At 36.2% G+C, this 21,462-nt stretch overlaps 1 protein-coding gene across 3 annotated transcripts in view; it reads left to right on the forward strand.

Moving 5' to 3' along the window:
* The window catches only part of LOC117291164 (band 3 anion transport protein-like), a 32,895-nt gene extending 18,403 nt beyond the window's left edge, over nt 1-14,492 (forward strand). For all 3 annotated transcript variants that reach the window (XM_033772723.1, XM_033772722.1, XM_033772724.1), the window contains 11 exons: nt 328-556; nt 1,105-1,317; nt 1,863-2,011; nt 3,346-3,540; nt 5,181-5,465; nt 6,104-6,196; nt 6,780-6,946; nt 7,700-7,953; nt 9,472-9,641; nt 10,191-10,361; nt 12,751-14,492. In XM_033772723.1, coding sequence (XP_033628614.1) covers nt 328-556; nt 1,105-1,317; nt 1,863-2,011; nt 3,346-3,540; nt 5,181-5,465; nt 6,104-6,196; nt 6,780-6,946; nt 7,700-7,953; nt 9,472-9,641; nt 10,191-10,361; nt 12,751-12,825 — 2,001 coding nt within the window. In that variant the 3' untranslated portion in view covers nt 12,826-14,492. The remainder of the gene's footprint in view (nt 1-327; nt 557-1,104; nt 1,318-1,862; nt 2,012-3,345; nt 3,541-5,180; nt 5,466-6,103; nt 6,197-6,779; nt 6,947-7,699; nt 7,954-9,471; nt 9,642-10,190; nt 10,362-12,750) is intronic.
* Nucleotides 14,493-21,462: the final 6,970 nt, after the last annotated feature.

The following is a 21,462-nucleotide window of genomic DNA, read 5'->3' on the forward strand; positions in this document are numbered from 1 at the left end:
GATTCTCAGATTCAAATAAAAACTGAAATGTTTTTACAACCACCATCCTTTGAAGTGAAATGCTTCTCAAGATGCTCTATTTTATCAAAAGTTGCTCTCGGCTTCTGTCCAATAGTTTTTATTGCCATTATTTTGAAGAGTGATTACTAAACGTATGCCTTCCCTTTAAGTGAAGATTCTTTTAAAGTGAAGATTTAAAATGGAAACTGTGATATGGATTAACTTTCAAGATTGAGTCCTCCTCGCTATAGTTTTAGAAACAGTCTTGGAGAGAACTCTGTTTAGAGAATGATTGATAATAAAAACTTCTCATTTTCTTGAATTCAGAACTTTCATTCAACAGCTTACAGCGCTGACTGTATGGAAGATCTCTTGAGTGCCATGAATGAGTTCATTGATGACTCGGTTGTCTTGCCTGCCGGTAATTGGGATAAGGAGCTACTCTTACCAATCCTACGTACCCAGAACATTAAGATGAGACAGCGGAGGCAGAAACAGGATGCCATCATGGAGGAAGAGGAGGAGCTGGTTGATAGGAAGCTGACAGAAGTCGATTGTAAGTTTCACATCAATGTCTTCTACTTTTAGCTCTCTGCTTAAAGAGAAAGTATACCTTTGGTTTTTGGAACAGTTTGATTGTTTGTATAAAACTAACCTGCGAATATTTTGTTTCACAAGGTGGTTGCGTCCTTGAGATTTGCCGAAAATCCTGAGTAGGTATTTCCGAGTAGAAAAAAAAATCTGTAATTGTCAGGATTGCTTAAACTGATATTTTCTTCCATAAAAAAATTACTTCAAATTGAAACGACTCTCAAAATGCATTATACTATCAAAAGCTACTCTACTTCTAAGCAAGTAAGATTTTATTGCCATGAATTTTAAGAGTGGTTACCAAAGGTGTACCTTCCCTTTGAATAGCTCATTTTAGAAAATCTGTTACCGTTTGTATTGACTGCCTCATTTTTATGTGAGGGCTACATTATCAACTAATTATGGCATTCTTGGTCATTGTTATATGTTTTAAAGCTTTATGTATATTTCAACATCACAGACTGACTAGGTACTAATTTTCACATTTCTCTTTTCACAATTGTGTCCCTTAAGTTGGGGAGAAACCAGAGAAGAGGCTAGCAAAGTTCATTGACCCGTTGAAGAGGACTGGTTGCCTGTTTGGAGGTCTAGTCAATGATGTGAAGAGGAGGTATCCATTGTATCTGAGCGATCTTAAAGATGCTCTCAATGTCCAGTGTATTGCTGCTACCTTCTTCATCTTCTTCGCTGCACTTTCACCTGCTATTACCTTTGGAGGTCTACTTGGTGAGTTCAAGTCACCTCTCGACCCAGTCATGACACTTGTGTCCTTGAGCAAGACACTTAACTAAAACTGCTTCTCTCCACCCAGGGGTAAATGGGTACCTGTGAGGACAGAGTTGGTTCTTGTGATTGATTTAGCTCAAAGGAACACGTTGCCTTGGATCGGTCGAGTTAGTCTTTGAAAAGCATTTGGAACACAGTCAGCCATTTTATGGAATCAAAATTTTGACTCCACAAAATGGCTGACCGTGTTTTTTTCGCTACGTAAAAGCAAAACCGTGCAATTTCGAGGCATATTTGTGCAGATCATTCTATTTTACTTTTAAATTATCTGTCTTACCATTTGCATTTCATAACAAACGGTTCCAAACGCTTTTCAAAGACCAACTCGAACGATCCAAGGCAACGTGTTCCTTCAATACTGCATATTTTTGGAAAAGGGTGTATACTCCCCAGTAAAAAGCGCTTTGAGATGCCCTTCGGGTGTGTAAAGCGCAAGTTAAAACCATTTATTCTTATACTAATGTATTTTACTGTTTGTCTAACAGCCGATAAAACCAACAATTTAATTGGTGTGTCTGAGATGGTTCTTGGTACATCTGTTTGTGGGTTAGTGTTTGCCATCTTCTCAGGGCAGCCACTCATCATCATTGGTGCTACTGGCCCTGTCTTGGTCTTTGAGGAAAACTTGTACTCAGTAAGTATTTCTTTATGCTGTTTGGTTAGAATCATCATTTAAGAAATATGCTGTTGTAAAACGTAGAATCAGGATGCATCATGTTTTTGTTTTTTTCGGATACTTTTTAAAAGGCAGTGGACACTATTGGTAATTACTCAAAATAATTATCAGCATAAAACCTTACAATGTAGTGAGTAATGGGGAGAGGTTGATAGTATAAAACATTGTGAGAAACGGCTCCCTTTGAAGTAACGTCGCTTTTGAGAAAGAAGTAATTTTTCCCTAAAATGTTTGAATTGAATTCATGACCTCAGGTGACAAGGTCTTGAATTCAAGGCATCTGAAAGCACACAACTTGTGCAACAAGGGTGTTTTTGTTCCTCTATTCTCTCGCAACTTCGATGACCAATTGAGTTCAAATTTTCACAGGTTTGTTATTTTATGCATATGTTGAGATACACCAAGTGAGATGACTGGTCTTTGACAATTACCCATTGTGTCCAGTATCTTTACAGGCAAAGTATACCTTTGGAGTTTGGAACCGATAATTTGTTTTAATCCTGTATAAATGTGGATGTATACAATTTCATTTGAAAAGGTGCTTGCAATTTTTGAGATATTGCCGAAAATCAGTAGTGAATATGTCTATGCAGGAAGAATAATCCCTTATAGGAATACACAAACTGAGAAACGCTACTCACAGTAAACCTTCTCAGATTCATATTTTGGGGCAAAAAGAGGCATCTTTTTGCGTAACCATATTACTTGGAAGTGAATTGATTCTTAACTTAACTCAACTTAACTTAACTCGAAACTTAAATTAAATGCATTTATAAAGCGCTTTAACACTGATTCAAAGCGCTGTACAGCCAAGAAAAGACATTAAAAGGCAGGATAAAAAAACATGAACAAAATTGCTTTATACTATCAAAAGCTGTGGTAGGCTTCTAGCCAAAGGTTTTGTTTGTCATCAACTTTTAGAGTGACCCTTTAAAGACATTTGTGAATGCCACTATTCTAAAACTAAGTATAAGATACAAGTTTTGCAATGTTTCTTGAAGAATTTGATTAAATGCTCCCCCTTCAGTTTGTTTCAAGGAACTAATTACAGGGCTGGAATATCATATTTGATTTGGCAAGGCTAAATCCATGTTGAAAGGGCACTTCTAGTGGAAAATCGTAAAGTCTATGGGACAATTTTGAAGGGGCACCAAGGCCAAGACCAGGGCAACAGAGGCAATGTCTTCCTGGCCTGCATGTATTTCCAGGCCTGTAATTAAAAAAGCTACAAAATTAAATGATATTTTGCCACGTTAATTTACTTCTTTTTTTTTCCTCCTTGTAATCTTTAGTTTTGTTCTAGCAGCGGTATTGAGTTCCTCCCATTCAGGGCGTGGGTGGGAATATGGATCTTTATTATAAGCACTGTGACTGTAGCTCTAGAGGGCAGTGTTCTCGTACGATCCTTTACCAGATTCACCATGGAGATCTTTGCCCTTCTCATATCGCTCATCTTCATTTTTGAGGTCTTTAAAAAGCTGTTTAGTGTAAGTAGAGAGTTTTCCTTTTCTTTCAATAGTTATCAATATAGTTGTATTAATAATATTAATTTATTCATGCATATCACAGTACATACTAAAACACATACGTTTAGTTATTGGAACCAATCGTTTTCAATCCTATAAATAAATAGTGCCATAAAACTAAACCGTGAAAATTTCATTCCAAAAGGTGCTAGCGATTTTTGAGATATTGCCAAAAATCTGGGGTGGTTATGTCTAAGCAGGAAGAATAATCTGCAATTGGAATACACACTTTAAGTTATGGAAAACGATATCCGCTTATGAAATCTGAGGACGATATACGCTTATGAAATCTGAGAAACGTTTCTGTTAGTAATGCTGCTTAGATTAATATTTTACGGGATAAAAACGGATATCATTTTCCATAACTTAAAGTTAAAAGTTTCTCAAAATGCATTATACTACCCAAAGCTGTTTTACTTTCAACCAATTAGGTTTGTATTGCCATTACTTTTCATAGTCATTACCAAATGTATGCAGACCCTTTGACTACATTTAACAATGGTCATCTTTTTGCTTACAGTACCATGATATGCTCCTTTTACAGCTTCCTCAAATTTTCTAAAAATGTTCTTTTATTGGTGAAAATGGGTGGCATTTCAACCAGTGTGTTTAAAGCACCAAAATAGTTCTTTTTCTTGGTTTGTTCAAGGATCTAAATTTTCAATAGCTTCCTGCAAGAGAGTAAATTTTGCACAATAGGGCTACATTTTTGTAAATTCTTGCAATTTCCATTTGTTTAGATTAAAGTTACATGAGCAGGCATTATGCTACAAAGCTAATTGAAGTAAAATGTACATGTTCCTTGCAACTACGTTGAAACTTTTGTGTTTGCCCAAATGCTCTATTGTCACAGTTCAGGTTTCATAACAATAAAATAAATATTTTTGTTGTTTTCAAAATGCAATGTTTGGTTCTCGCTAGTTGAAATCGTCTGGTTTCATATCGGCTCATTACACAAGGTATCATTCCCTGCTTGGATTTGCAACAAATGCATATTGATGCTCTTGGGGTTTTTTGTTCTTGTTTGCTTGCACACTCTCTTGGAAGCATTTTGTTTTTTGAATGCACTAAGAATCATTGTAAGCGTTTTGTTTGTATGGTATTACAGCAAGCTTCTTGACATGTCCTTTTTTCTTATGAACATCTCCATGTTTGACATCAATGACAAGTGTATTCACCCAGAGATTTCCTGTGGGTGTCTGCCAATAACATTGCCTGCCCAAAACATTGCCTGCCAATAAAATTGCCTGCCATTGTACCCTCTGCTTGAATGATGCATGTCTCTCTGCCATGATCTTGTTTTGCTTTATTGCCTGCCACCATCCTGGTCCAACACACTGGTCCTAAACATTCATACCTCCTGCTTTATTGATGTATTACTCTCTGTCAGGAATTGAAGTCAACCTCTTTTTTACCAACTGCCTGCAGTATTTTAGGTACTGCCTGGTGCCAAACACTTGGATTAACTCAAAATGTATTTTGAGTAGGCATTACTTGTTACAATCATGACTTAACTCCAGCCATATCCTGGTACTTTAGTATATGTTAGTGGTAATGAAATGCTTGTTTATTTTATTTTTAACCATTTCTTCTTGTCACAGATTTTTAAAATGCACCCTCTGGTGGAGAGCTACTGCCCTGACGCAATGAACCTTTCTGATCCGTACACAACTGCGTTCCCGGCACTGGAAAATAGTTCAGAGTTTGTGACGGACATGAATGAATTCAACAACACAAATAGTACTGATGAGGCTTGTGGTGTTATGAAAGAACTAAAGACCAACATGCCCAATACAGCATTGCTGTCAACCATCTTGATGCTTGGAACATTCTTCTTGGCATACTTTCTTCGTATTCTAAGAAACAGCCGGTTTCTTGGTCGAGGGGTGAGTTTAGACAGAGCTTCTTATTTATGGCTGTGGATGAATCTGAGTGTCAAAGAATTATAAAGAGAAACAAATTTTATTGTTACATCTTTTCTGGCACCCCGTACAAATAATTTGACAAAATAAGGAGACCAATAACATTAGGGGTAGAAAGCTCAATTTGTAGAGCCCCGGCACATTAATCCGGAGTCACAGGCCAAAGTCCCTTTCTTGTTAATTTTGTTTTTTTCAATTCATAATTATTCAATTTTTCCCGAGGCAATTATTGGATGTTCATTGAGTTCAAAATTTCAGTATTCCATGGTCGATTATCGGCTGTGGCTTACGGCCAAAGTTTGGCCAATTCAATGTGAAGAAATAACATAATTTCTTGAAAAGAGAATGAAAAAGCACCAAGTATTTTATGAGAATCTTTATGTCTTTACTTTATTTAGTCAGGGTTTTGATATTCTTAAAGAAAAAAAATATATATTCTGAAAGATTCTGAAAAACTGCAGCCATCAGGAAGTGGTTACAAAACTGTTTTCAAATGTAAAGTTGATTTTTTTTTGTGCATTAACCTGGATTCTTTGTTTCTTTTGTGATTCTGTGATAATGGTATAACTTATAGTGGTTTATTCTTCTGTGGTTGTTTTTAGGCACGTAATACCATTGGTGACTTTGGTATTCCCATTGCTATTATTGCAATGGTTCTGCTGGACTTTCTCATCTTCTCAGCAACCTACACACAGGTAAGACTTTACCGTTTAACTAAAATATTTATCGATATTATCAGTACCCTTTATGATAAAGCTTTCAGTCATACGATAAGACACAATATAATATTTTTACATTCTCTTATTATATTGTTTTTGTCTATGAAAATGTTCACTGCTAAAGTGTCACAAGAATGTAGTATTTCCAAGAAATATTTTACATTTCAACCAATCTTCATAATTTGATGTCTTTTTGAATTTATGTGTCTGTTCCTGCAAAAGGTTTAGTTTAATTTTTCGGTAGGCTCAAGTAAACAAGATGCGTACTTATAGGATTCAAACTGCCTCTAGCTAGTGGGCAATCTCGGTGGTTTATTTGGTAACAATGTTCTAGAATTGCAAAGGTAGAGAGGGTTCTAATCCAACCTGAGTATTATGCCTGTGATTTTGTTCACAGAATAGGGAATGTGCTGAGTATACAGTGCTAGCACAAATCTGTGGAAGGGTAAAAACCAAAATTAATATTCTTTTTCCCCGATGCAAGTTAAACATCTAATAAAGATGCATACTTTTTGGTATTTGTTATTGCAAACATGTTTTTGTTTTTTGGGTTTTTCAGAAACTGGATGTACCGAATGGTTTAGAGCCAACAGACAGCTGTGAACGAGGATGGTTCATCAACCCTCTGGGAATTAAACAGCCTCTTAATGTGGGATTAATGTTCGCTGCTATCATTCCAGCATTCCTTGTCTTTATTCTCATCTACATGGAATCGCAAATAACAAGGTGTGTATAACCAGCTCAGAGTCAATCGCTCCATTCTAATTTTGTCAAATTTATCTTTAGAAGATTGGAGATCTTGAACACAGACATTACTGGTTAGGTATTTTTCCCAAGATGGTTGTCCATGGTTTGATGTACTTATAAATTCTGGCCAAAAGAGCCCTTTTACTTTGCTGAGATAATGTTTCCACAATTTTTCAAGAATTAACCATCTTTACATGCTTTAAGTCAGCAGGAAAAAAATGTGGTTAGTAAAGCCCAGTTCATACTTGGCGCAAAAGCGAAAGCTAAGTGAATTTTCTGGCATTACAATTTGAAAAACGGCGTGTACCGATTATTGCGCCACCAAATTTAGTTTCGCATTTGCTTTCGCCTGAAGTATAAACCATGCTTTAGGGAGTTCCTGAGGCGGAACTGTAGGATTATTTTAATTGAGTTGGATAAGTATTCAAACTCATGCACATGGATCGTTCGGTTGGATCGCTGCAACGTCCCCTTTGAAAAGTCTAAATACTAACGCACTTATTCGCTCGTGTAAGGTTGCTCTAGTGGTTAGGATTGCAGGTATGTGCCTGGGGGAAAGTTCTTTTGCCCAAGTTTTGTCCAAATGGATTTTTGGAAAGGTTGTCTTCTCTCCTTCAATAAAACAAGTCACAGGAAAAGTAGAAAGGTGTTTTATAAAAATGTGAAATATTGGAGTGAAACAGTTTGTGTGTGAAAATCATCAGTCTTGAAATCTTATCTATCTTTGTACAGCCTGATAGTCAACCAAAAAGAGAACAAACTTAAGAAGGGTTCTGGATATCATCTGGACTTGTTCATCGTGGGCTGCTTAGCGTGTTTCAACTCATTGTTTGGTCTACCCTGGATGTGTTCAGCGACTGTGAGATCTGTAACTCATGTTGGTAGTCTGACTGTGTTTAGTCGGACCCATGCTCCTGGAGAGAAACCAAGAGTTATAGGAGTCAGGGAGCAACGGATAACCAGCTTCTTTGTACATATCCTCATAGGTAAGCTGCTTTGTCTTTCTTGAGGCTTAAGTAGTGCAGAGATGCAACTTTTCCGATTTAAATCGGAAAACCAACTTTTCTTATTTTTACCCCCTAAGTCCGTTTTTTTTTTTTTTTTTTTTTTTTCAAAATCTAAAATGTATAAATCGGATAAAAAATGTCAGATATTTTCCCGATTTATGCTTCCAAATTCGCTGTTTTTAAATTCGAAAAACTTGAAAATTGCCTTTAAAACCATGGAGAAACTAAGTTTTAGTCTTAACCCAAGACGGCACCGATCAATTTACATGTAGCACAGTACATAATACACCATGCAGTATCGATCATTGACGTCTCAGGTCGAGACTATTCCAAATGCGGAAAAGCGTCCTCTGTTGTCGTGTTGTACAAGCCTGTGAAAATGCAAGATGGCGGCCGACTGCTCTGCTGAGAGATATTTTTTAAATTGGAGGAGTTGACAGCGAGTTGACGGCACCAAGCGAGTTGACGAGTTTAACGGCAAGGAAGTATTTAGGTAGGATCGACCCTACATAATATCTGTACATGTATTTCTACCTCCGCACTATTTCCAAGTGTGCGTTGCTGACCGAACATTTTTATTGCAAAACAATTTTTTTATACAACCTATCCTCAAATCATAAACCCATGAAAATTGCTGTTGACGAAAAAGGTGTTATTAAGGGCAGAAATTAGCGGGTAAGATCGTCCAAAAATGGAAAGAAAAAAAACGTTTTACTTTTTTTTTTCCTACATTTTGAATTTTGTTTGCATTATTGTTACAATTGGGCTAGTGAAACTTTTATTTTGCAACCCAACATTTGTTTGACCCCCAAACTAGTAAAATAATATACAGATTACGTATGTTCACCTCAGGCAACTGCAACAAATCAGTTGGGGTGGTTAAGTGTCCAAAACGTCACCACAAAAAATTTCAGATTTGTTTTCAATACCTGGTTGCATCTCTGGTAGTGCTTTATTTCATACAGCTACATGTATGACTTAATCTCCATGATGAATTTATGCAAAGAACAAATAAGTTGAATACAGTCACAAGCAAGATGTTATTGCACATTAAGTAAGAAACCATAAGGGTGAATTTTAAAAAATTTTGAATTAAAGAATATTGACATGTGACCTCCGTTTTCCAGGTTTTATTGCAAACTTGGCTTATTTGGCAGTGACAGGTTAAATGCCTTCTGACTGGCACCCTGAACGAAGCATAGGGACTCTGCCAACATGAGAGCTCTACAGCTCAGTTGGTAGATAGCCGGCACGTCAATCCGGAGATTGCCAGCTCAAGTCCCACTCCAGTCAGTTTTTCTTTTATTTATTTTTGTTCAATCCAAGACTAAAAGATTATCCTGCAGAGTGAAACTTGTTTCAAAGCAAAAATTTCTGAATCAGCTTGAAGAACTTGCATTGTGTCTAGAGTTGTATGTCGCATCTTATAGGTGGTTAAATATTTGTCCACAGATAGACTTGTACAGTGAATTGATGTTTTGATGTTTGTCTTTGCAGGTTTATCTATTGCTCTAGCATCTCTACTCAGGCAGGTACCATTATCAGTCCTCTTTGGAGTGTTCCTCTACATGGGTATTGTATCTCTAAATGGTATACAAATGGTGGATAGAGTGATCCTCATGCTGATGCCCGTCAAACACCACCCGGATGTATCTTACACTCGCAAGGTGAGAATCAAATGTCCAAAGTTGTACAGAGTATTCATTTTGGTTCTATGTGTGTTAGCACTGTATACTCAATACTTTCCCAAATTCTGTGAAAAAATCACAGGTATATTACTGGTGTTGGGATTCAACACCACGCCCTTTGCAATTCTAGAGCAGTGTATTACTAACTAGACCACCAAAATTGGCCAGTAGCTAAAAGCAGATAGTGCAAGGGTAACACTGAAATTTATATTCTTTATCCCGGTGCAATTTTGTAAATAGTGAATATTTGACAACCAAATTTCAACCCAGATATACCTTGGTGTAGAGCCTAGAAAGTGTTATTCAAGTACCTTATCAAAAATTTCCTGTTAGTTTTACAGAACATTTATTTTGTTTTTACATTAAATGAGCCAAATAACCAGTGCTGCTGTAATGTTGGTGTTGAAGAATGCAAACTTGAACTCTTTTGATAAGAGTAGGTCACCTATCTTGGTGCCAAGAGAGTTTGTTCATTAAAAAATCTCATTATGACTGCCTTATGATAACCACTTTTTTCTATCCTTATAGGTAAAAACTCTGCGTATGCACATTTTCACTGGTATTCAGCTGCTTTGCCTTGCTGTTCTATGGGTCGTGAAGAGCACCGCTGCAGCCCTTGCTTTCCCTTTTTTCCTGATCATGCTGGTACCTGTGCGGAAAATCCTGGGTAGGGTATTTTTGCCCTCAGAATTAGAAGCGGTGAGTAGATATTTATTGTCATTTTTCTTTGTTCCCCCCAAAACATCATTTGGATAATTAAAAGGAACATGTTGCCTTGAAAAGTGTTTGTAACCGTTTGTTATAAAATGCATATGGTTAGAAAGATGTTTTAAAAGTAGAATACAATGATTCACACAATTTGCCTCCAAATTGCATGATTTTCTTTTTATTTTGCGAACTAACACGGTCGGTCATTTATGGGAGTCAACAACCGTGTTAGTCGACGAGGTAAAAGGAAATAATAATAATAATGGAGTCTTATATAGCGCCGGTATCCGCCACAAAAGGCGCTCATGGCGCTCGCTCAAGATACAAAATAAACAGTTCAAAAGAAAGGAACAGAAAAAGTTTGTAGAGAGATGAGGTCATTGTTTAACTGCAAAGAGGTGGGTTATGAGGACAGTTTTGAAAGAAGATGTTGTAAAACCACGCCATTTCGAGTGACACTTGACCGATCCAAGGCAACGAGTTCCTTTAATGCTGTCAGACGTACATAATTAATAGCTTGATATTACATTTATGGTAATATTTTTTGAGTATTTTTGAATTTTAAGCATTTACCATTGTTTGCTATAGGAGTTTTGCACCCTTACCTGGTAGGTCTGCTGCCCTCTAGTGGCAGAGCTTTCAAAAAGTCTCCCATTATCTGGTTTCATTGGAATTAATCGGCTGAGAATGTTTCCATTCCCCCTGGACAGCATGCCAGTCCATTATGCAAGTTACATCATAACTAGGTCTCTTGCAAAGTGTTTCCATTCCCCCTGGACAGCATGCCAGTCCATTATGCAAGTTACATCATAACTAGGTCTCTTGCAAAGTGTTTCCATTCCCCCTGGACAGCATGCCAGTCCATTATGCAAGTTACACCCTAACTAGGTCTCTTGCAAAGTGTTTCCATTCCCCCTGGACAGCATGCCAGTCCATTATGCAAGTTACATCATAACTAGGTCTCTTGCAAAGTGTTTCCATTCCCCCTGGACAGCATGCCAGGCCATTATGCAAGTTACATCATAACTAGGTCTCTTGCAAAGTGTTTCCATTCCCCCTGGACAGCATGCCAGTCCATTATGCAATTACACCCTAACTAGGTCTCTTGCAAAGTGTTTCCATTCCCCCTGGACAGCATGCCAGTCCATTATGCAAGTTACACCCTAACTAGGTCTCTTGCAAAGTGTTTCCATTCCCCCTGGACAGCATGCCAGTCCATTATGCAAGTTACACCCTAACTAGGTCTCTTGCAAAGTGTTTCCATTCCCCCTGGACAGCATGCCAGTCCATTATGCAAGTTACATCATAACTAGGTCTCTTGCAAAGTGTTTCCATTCCCCCTGGACAGCATGCCAGTCCATTATGCAAGTTACACCCTAACTAGGTCTCTTGCAAAGTGTTTCCATTCCCCCTGGACAGCATGCCAGTCCATTATGCAAGTTACACCCTAACTAGGTCTCTTGCAAAGTGTTTCCATTCCCCCTGGACAGCATGCCAGTCCATTATGCAAGTTACACCCTAACTAGGTCTCTTGCAAAGTGTTTCCATTCCCCCTGGACAGCATGCCAGTCCATTATGCAAGTTACATCATAACTAGGTCTCTTTCAAAGTGTTTCCATTCCCCCGGGACAGCATGCCAGTCCATTATGCAAGTTACACCCTAACTAGGTCTCTTGCAAAGTGTTTCCATTCCCCCTGGACAGCATGCCAGTCCATTATGCAAGTTACACCCTAACTAGGTCTCTTGCAAAGTGTTTCCATTCCCCCTGGACAGCATGCCAGTCCATTATGCAAGTTACACCCTAACTAGGTCTCTTGCAAAGTGTTTCCATTCCCCCTGGACAGCATGCCAGTCCATTATGCAAGTTACATCATAACTAGGTCTCTTGCAAAGTGTTTCCATTCCCCCTGGACAGCATGCCAGGCCATTATGCAAGTTACACCCTAACTAGGTCTCTTGGAAAGTGTACTTTTTCACTTTGTAATTTGTGATGCAAACTTTCTGAATAAAATCAGAAATCAGACTTTATCTGTTGACCCCCCAAACAGTGTCCTAAAGATGATTTGTTAAGATTCCAAACCTTTTTGAAGACGATATTGTCTGAAAACTTTTACCCTGTCTGTATTGCAAACGCACTATTCCCTTTTCGACCAGTCTTAATTGCACACTTTTTCTGACTTTCTATGGTAAAAACACATTTTCTAATAATTAATTATTTTATTGCTGGAGAAACTTCCAGTGGCTGTTTGTCTGCATGTGCAGTTGACGTTTGCATTAAACTTCTTGTTTTCAACAGTCAGTTGCATCTTTGTTTAATAATCTTGTTTTGTTTTCATAAACAATAATTGAAGTTGTCTCTCTTTGTTTATATTTGTGCAGCTTGACTCTGAGGAAACAGAGAAGGACGATGAAGATGAGGAAGATGCATATAAAACAGTCCACATGCCAGTGTAAAGCGCTTGGGAGAATTTGAAAGGAAAGATAGATAAATAGTGTGACACAGAACTGAATTCTCCTTACATTATCACTTTATTTCAGTAGCTATGTAAGGTATGGAGAATATCAATCCAAGTTTAAGTCTTGTTTTATGTGCTGTTGCCAAAGCTCAATAAATTCTCCCTACTTTATTGGACAGAAAATATCTATGCATGTGCTTTATTTTGCAGATTGCTAAGTGTAATAATTGTACATTTTTGTAATGAAGTTTAAGAAGTACTATTTTTTATAGCAGACGCAAAACCAAATAGGTTATATTTGTGGTCTTCTGGTCCTTTACCTGTTAACGTTGCATTTTGTCTTTGTGTCCGGTGGCTCATCGGGCCTCCATGCTCATTTTCCACCTATTTCTATCATACATGTTTGACCCCATACCTCATATTCAGATTCTCTAAGTTCCTTTTCTACCATCCTCCTCCATGTTGTTTCCAGTCCCCCAACTCTATCCATCAACCATTTGTTTTTATCCAGTTCCATCTTGTGTGTTATCTTTCTGACATATATGTGTGTATTTTTGAGGTATGTGTGAATTTGTTTAGTTCTTCCATCATTAGCCATACCTGAAATGGACCGTATTTTAGACACATGGATTGTGGCAAATTTTCTTGCATGACAACTACAGCAATGCCTCAAATCACATATAACTACAGTTTTATCTTTTTTGACTGCCTGTGTGTTATTTTCTTTGTATCAACGGCCAAATATCAATATAATAATATTCAACAATGAAGAAAGCAAGTTTGTGCATCACATTGGTTTAGTTTACACATGCAACATGCAACCCAAAATACTGCAAACACTGGATTGAAAACACTGAACTTTACTTTTATAATTTCTATTTTCCACCATTCACAACCATACTTCTTGTTTTAAAGAGTTCCATTTTTTTTTCTTTTCTTGCCACCCTGTTTTGATCTTCATACCCAAACTTAACACAGTTCTAGCTTTATTTGTTCTAAGAGTCAAGTCCTCACCCCTCCATCTTCTGTGCTTTATTGTTTCTCCAGGTATCCAATTTTCATCCACATCTGTTGTAGTTCTTGCATCACATCTTCCTTCTTCTTATTCAATACCATGGTCTTTGTCTTCTTTGCATTTGACCTTTAACCCAAGTCTGCATGCCTGGCTGTACTATCAATTATTCTTTGTATCTTTAAATGAACGACCTAAGTAGTCAAGATTTTCAAGGTTTGATATCGATGAGCATCTCATTACAATGTTTACCCGTGGTAAGGCAAAGGTCGTGGGTTCTAATCCAAAGTGATTTGCCTGTGGGTTTTTTTTTCCACAGAACTCGGGAAAACGCAGTATACAGTAAGGGTCAAAACGGAATTATCTTAATCATCACACTGTCAATGGTCAGAAGAAGCACGATTACTGACATCATAATTATAGCCCTATTACTGACTGTCTCAACACTGAACTGTTTAATCTTGTTATAATCATCCAAAACTGCACAGTTACTAACTGTATACATTAACAAGACCAAGTTCCAAAAGAGTTGTCCCTGTCTACAGAATCAAATGCTTTTTTTCAAATTCCTTTGTAAAGACTAAAATATTAAGAGTATTTTTGGAAACTGTTGAACAAGAGTGTTGCACATTACTATTTGTATGAGCTCCATGGACAACAGTGAGATTGGGATATAGGGCATTAATGTATCACTCAATGTTAAGTTGTGCTGTTATAAAAAGGACGTTAACCATTAGGGTGTCTGTAGAGTATTATAGAAATATTGGATGAATATGAGAGCATTGTTACAGAATATAATTACAAAGTGAAATCTGGAATATTCACTGAGTGATGGAAAAGCCAGATTTCACTGAGTGGTTATATTCCGCGACAATGCATGATCAAAATGCATGTTTTTGTTTTACAACTCGCACATAGATCCTTGTCATTTGAGCAATATTACACAATAAACAAAATCAAATATATAAAACTTGTTGACCCCATGCTCTGAAAACTAAAACCCGGTATAAACACATGGATAACTCCATGTAGGAGGGAACCATTAGAACCATTATTTTTGGAAAGCGGCACTGCAAGGTGTTGCCCAGAAGTGCCCCAGGCATCCAATATTTATCAATATAGGACTCTTATAGTATAAATAAAGTATGACACTTGACCCATGTTCCACCAATCAAATGACAAGGCTATTCTGTGTGTGCAGTATATAAACATCATTAGCTATTGTTTTTATGTTTTATGCCAACCACTATAGTTTGAACTAAGAACTACGTACTAGAACTATTTCACAAGGTCTTTATCAATTACCATTACTGTTGTTACCTATTACTATTATTATCTGATCAATTTTAAATTTACATTATGTTATTTATGTTTTGAGTAGACACAAATCAAAATATGAGGTAAAAATTAACTTTAATTTACAATTTTTCTTATTATTGTTAATTTTTGAATCAGATCGGCAGTTTAGTTGAAACAACATCCACAAATGAAGATATTCTATGAATGCTCTTGGTATTCATGTATAATACTTGTCCGACAACCAGCAGTACTACCAAAATCGACAATCTCAAACCAAAGAATGTTTGTATTTGCAGGACTTGGCTTTACGCTAATTGGCGTCTTTGGAATCAGTGCTTTCTGTTGAAGTACTATAGCAACTCATGATCCAGAGTGAATTTCTCTCTCTTATTTATAACAGTACTAACAGTAAATGGAATGGGATTGATATTATTGAGGAAACGCCTTTTGGGGCAGCCACCAGCCTAGCTTCCATTTGATGTCTCAAGAAGTTTGATCGCCCAAATCTAGGTTTTGGTGCACCATCTTCAGAAGAATGCAGTATTTACTTGACCCTTCAACACAAGGATCCCATTCACAACATTCAAGTCCTCATAGTGTGGCTGGAAATGAAATGTTGCAGCCATTCTATTTAAAGGCAGTGGACACTATTGGTAATTACCCAAAATAATTATCAGCAAAAAACCTCACTTGGACTTTTGGTAATGAGTAATGGGGAGAGGTTGATAGTATAAAACATTGTGAGAAACGGCTCCCTCTGAAGCAGTGTAGTTTTCGAGAAAGAAGTCATTTTCCAAGAATTTGATTTCGAGACCTCAAGTTTAGAATTTGAGCTCTCGAAAGCACACAACTTCATGTGACAAGGGTGTTTTTTCTTTCATAGTTATCTCGCAACTATGACGACCAATCGAGCTCAAATTTTCACAGGTTTGTTATTTTATGCATATGTTGACATACACCAAGTGAGAAGACTGGTCTTTGACATTTACCAATAGTGTCCAGTGTCTTTAAATTGGTTCATTTTTACCACTACCTATTTACACACTCGGAGAAACCATTCACGAGTCGAGCACTCTTGATAAATCAATCAGAGTTGTTTTGGGTAGTTATGTTGGCGTAGTGGTATCTTTACTCGCCTTCCACCTCTGGGACCCTGGTTCCAATCATGCCGGTGCACTACGTTGATTGGTTTTAGTCCCTTTTCTAGGATTTCCCCTATTCTGGGGTTTCTTTCCACATCTAAAACTTAAACTACCTTCCTTGTCTTCTCTCCATTGGGTTATTGGCTAGTACAGTGAATAAGTTCACATTTCTGAGAGTCCTTGGCATTGCAACCAGAATAAATGAAATGGGTTGAACCTAGACTGGAGTTGCACACAGTATATGGCCATGGTGGTTGGTCTTGAAATTTTATATTTCGATAAAATTTTTTTTAGGGAACAACTGAGTTAGTTCACTTAACTCTTTGGTTCTTAAGGCAGTCGCTAGCGCCCACCAAAAACATGTCAAATTGCACTTTGAGAAACGGTCATGTCTTAAAAAAAGGCAACACCCATGTACCGCCCACTTTCGGTTGTTTAGAGCGATTGTTGAGCTTTCATATCATGTGATGTTCAACGGTGCGCTATCGGCAAATTTTGAGAAAAACACTCTTGAATTTTTTATGTATTTTTCTGTTTTTTAATTAATCTGTGCAACAAAGGGTTAACAGAAAGGCTGTTACTTAAAAAGCAACCCAAACAAAAAGATGCACACAATTAAATTTATATATATATTTATCATAGATTGTTTGTATTTATTGTACTTGATGAGGTGGGATGCCTTATAACAAAACCTTTACAAATCCTTCTCTAAAACGCCTGTGAATTTCACTCAATTTCGATTTGCCAACCACATTTAATCTTGTACATTAACATTGTAACAGCCTTATTCAAATTTCATTTTGATGCTGTCAACAAGTCATAAGAAAATGTTTTTAATACGATGTATTTGTAAACTTTAAGATACAAAATTGGATTTATATTCGTGGAAAAAGTTCCACACAAGGCACCTAACAATATGACTACCGCTTGTAACTTGGTCACTTATTCTTAAAGAAAAGCAAATACAATTTTTTGAAAAAAATATTCTGCAAGCCTGATTGAATAGAGAACTCATATAATAAATAATCCTGATTTTAAAACATCTTTCCAACCATATTATATTCATAACGAATATTTGTTATAGGCCTTTATCATCTCATCGGCAACGTGTCCCTTTAAGAACTCTGCCCCAAAATGCAGAGTTTGGGTTCGAATCCCAATAAGGTGCCTGTGGATTTATTTTCTGTATGACTCATCTGGTCATTTGGGGGGGGGGGGGGGGGCAGTGTACACAGTGCTTATTACAGTTTGGAGTACCCTTGAGTAAATCCACAAATATTTGGCAACAAATCAATACTACAAGTCATACTTTTCCAGGCATCTGTTCTGAGCTTATTTTGACAATGAACTAACGCTTCTTTTTGTGCCTTCAATTTGTTAATGTGTTTAATTGATTTTTCTTTAAAAATCTGTAATCTTTAAATGTACAGTTTTTGTGTTTCAAAAAGTAGATATAAATAACCATAGGAAACATGTATTTCCTTCTATTTATTTTTGTACTAAAATGTCAGACAAAACATGCAGCTCGTTGAATTTTTGTGTTACTTTGTAAGTATTTTGTAAAAACAAATTACTGTTTTTCTTTATGATCATATTAAAAATGGTGTTAAGAAATAACATATATTGTTCAAACCATTATGATGGGAAACAATAAAATAAGTACATATTGCGTTTGTGGTACATAATGTTGATATGTAGACTCCACTAGAATCTGTATGCCTTTGTACTGTTTCATGATTTTATGGGTTTTAGGGGGAGTTTGTTGTGTTTTTTGGTGTGTTTTTTGGGAGTTTATGGGATATAACTGAAGGGAAAGCAATTCATTATCAGAAAATACTTGGAAAATCAGCTCTTTAGAAAATACATAATGCCATAATATTATTTTAGTTGGATCTTTAATTGACAACAATCATTTGGAGTAAGACAATCTCCTTTGTTAAACTACAAATAACTCAAACATTTCCAGCCCTGAGAAGATTGATTGTAAAAAAAACAGTGGCATAACCAGAGGTCCACCATCCCACTCCCGCTTGCTCAGAACCCTTGCTCTCCACCCACCCAATGGGATTTCTTACCTCCTCATCCCCCTACACCCCCCCCCCAAAAAAAAACCCAACCCAAAACAAAATCAATTAGTATGTGTTTTGCCTCCGCTCATTTGTGAAACCCCGCCCTCCCAAAATAAAATGTTTGATTATGCCACTGGTGAAAGAATACAAAGTTACAAGACTTATTAAGTTTGAATGTCCATAAAGCCTGGATTTATAGTTACACATGCAACATCCATTGAGTACTTTTAAATCTTTACCAAAGAAACATTAACATCAAAGAATACACACAAAATACAATCGGTAATTGGTCACTGCTTTGATTTTTTTTAAATTGAAAGAACCATTTTGATAAGAGATTGTACCACCTACACGTAAATGGCCAACTGTGTCTGTAATTGAAATACGGGTTCACAAGAAGTGATATTTATCAGTTTCTACATTTACTTGTTTACTTCTCTTTGAACCTTATTAATCAGGGAATGTGTGCTGAAGCACCATGTGTAAATCTGTAGCACCATAGTGTTGGTTCTGAAAAGAACCAGTGGTTGACAACTCAACGTTTTGATGAGTATGCTCTGATCGTCTTTCTCCAGTCAATTCCTCTCAGAACCAACGCTACTCAAAAGAGATTTACAATGACACAAGGTAATACCTGATAATACTCATAAACCCTTACCTTTTAATCCAACAAAAATTGATATCATACTAAATTCCAACACAATTCAGTGAATGATCTCCATTGAATAGCTCAGCAAAATGCTACACAAAAAGTATCAGCATTCAGTGTGCACAAGACATGTTCAGTGAGAGTGTTTTGCTGCCAAATGGCTGGATGGAATCGTTCCCTGCAGTTGTTTAAGGATGCAACACCCGTTTCAGACAGGCGTGTCGGATAGATTAGGAGTGACTCTGAATTTATTCAGCGTGACTCGGGAGTGCTTACAAGTCTAGTATTTTCAATCAGGAATACTAGTGTTAGTACCAACTTATAAGCAGTTTAAACAATCCCAGTTTTAATACTAGTGTTAGTACCAACTTATAAGCAGTTTAAACAATTCCAGTTTTAATACTAGTGTTAGTACCAACTTATAAGCAGTTTAAACAATCCCAGTTTTAATACTAGTGTTAGTACCAACTTATAAGCAGTTTAAACAATTCCAGTTTTAATACTAGTGTTAGTACCAACTTATAAGCAGTTTAAACAATCCCAGTTTTAATACTAGTGTTAGTACCAACTTATAAGCAGTTTAAACAATCCCAGTTTTAATACTAGTGTTAGTACCAACTTATAAGCAGTTTAAACAATCCCAGTTTTAATACTAGTGTTAGTACCAACTTATAAGCAGTTTAAACAATTCCAGTTTTAATACTAGTGTTAGTACCAACTTATAAGCAGTTTAAACAATCCCAGTTTTAATACTAGTGTTAGTACCAACTTATAAGCAGTTTAAACAATCCCAGTTTTAATACTAGTGTTAGTACCAACTTATAAGCAGTTTAAACAATCCAGTTTTAATACTAGTGTTAGTACCAACTTATAAGCAGTTTAAACAATCCAGTTTTAATACTAGTGTTAGTACCAACTTATAAGCAGTTTAAACAATCCAGTTTTAATACTAGTGTTAGTACCAACTTATAAGCAGTTTAAACAATCCAGTTTTAATACTAGTGTTAGTACCAACTTATAAGCAGTTTAAACAATTCCAGTTTTAATACTAGTGTTAGTACCAACTTATAAGCAGTTTAAACAATCCCAGTTTTAATACTAGTGTTAGTACCAACTTATAAGCAGTTTAAACAGATCCCAGTTTTAATACTAGTGTTAGTACCAACTTATAAGCAGTTTAAACAATTCCAGTTTTAATACTAGTGTTAGTACCAACTTATAAGCAGTTTAAACAAGTCCCAGTTTTAATACTAGTGTTAGTACCAACTTATAAGCAGTTTAAACAATCCCAGTTTTAATACTAGTGTTAGTACCAACTTATAAGCAGTTTAAACAATCCCAGTTTTAATACTAGTGTTAGTACCAACTTATAAGCAGTTTAAACAATTCCCAGTTTTAATACTAGTGTTAGTACCAACTTATAAGCAGTTTAAACAATCCCAGTTTTAATACTAGTGTTAGTACCAACTTATAAGCAGTTTAAACAATTCCAGTTTTAATACTAGTGTTAGTACCAACTTATAAGCAGTTTAAACAATCCCAGTTTTAATACTAGTGTTAGTACCAACTTATAAGCAGTTTAAACAATCCCAGTTTTAATACTAGTGTTAGTACCAACTTATAAGCAGTTTAAACAATCCCAGTTTTAATACTAGTGTTAGTACCAACTTATAAGCAGTTTAAACAATTCCAGTTTTAATACTAGTGTTAGTACCAACTTATAAGCAGTTTAAACAATCCCAGTTTTAATACTAGTGTTAGTACCAACTTATAAGCAGTTTAAACAATTCCAGTTTTAATACTAGTGTTAGTACCAACTTATAAGCAGTTTAAACAATTCCAGTTTTAATACTAGTGTTAGTACCAACTTATAAGCAGTTTAAACAGTCCCAGTTTTAATACTAGTGTTAGTACCAACTTATAAGCAGTTTAAACAATCCCAGTTTTAATACTAGTGTTAGTACCAACTTATAAGCAGTTTAAACAGTCCCAGTTTTAATACTAGTGTTAGTACCAACTTATAAGCAGTTTAAACAGTCCCAGTTTTAATACTAGTGTTAGTACCAACTTATAAGCAGTTTAAACAATCCCAGTTTTAATACTAGTGTTAGTACCAACTTATAAGCAGTTTAAACAATCCCAGTTTTAATACTAGTGTTAGTACCAACTTATAAGCAGTTTAAACAATTCCAGTTTTAATATTCTGTAACACAAATGGTTAACTTTTAAATACATTTAATTGTACATCTAATCAATCATACATGTATATTTAACAACTACAAAAACATATCGTTCAAATTCATAAGATCTTCGAGTATTATTAATGAAGATTAATTCCATAAATATATTTTCACATATAAAAATGTATAAAATGATGAGAAAATGGTGTGAAACACTAAGAGAAACCAAACTTTGTGCCCACACCATGTGAATCACACAACTGTACTGCTAGAATACCACATTT

The sequence above is a fragment of the Asterias rubens genome, chromosome 6 (genome assembly GCF_902459465.1).
Source record: "Asterias rubens chromosome 6, eAstRub1.3, whole genome shotgun sequence".
In the NCBI taxonomy this organism is placed as follows: Eukaryota; Metazoa; Echinodermata; class Asteroidea; order Forcipulatida; family Asteriidae; genus Asterias; species Asterias rubens.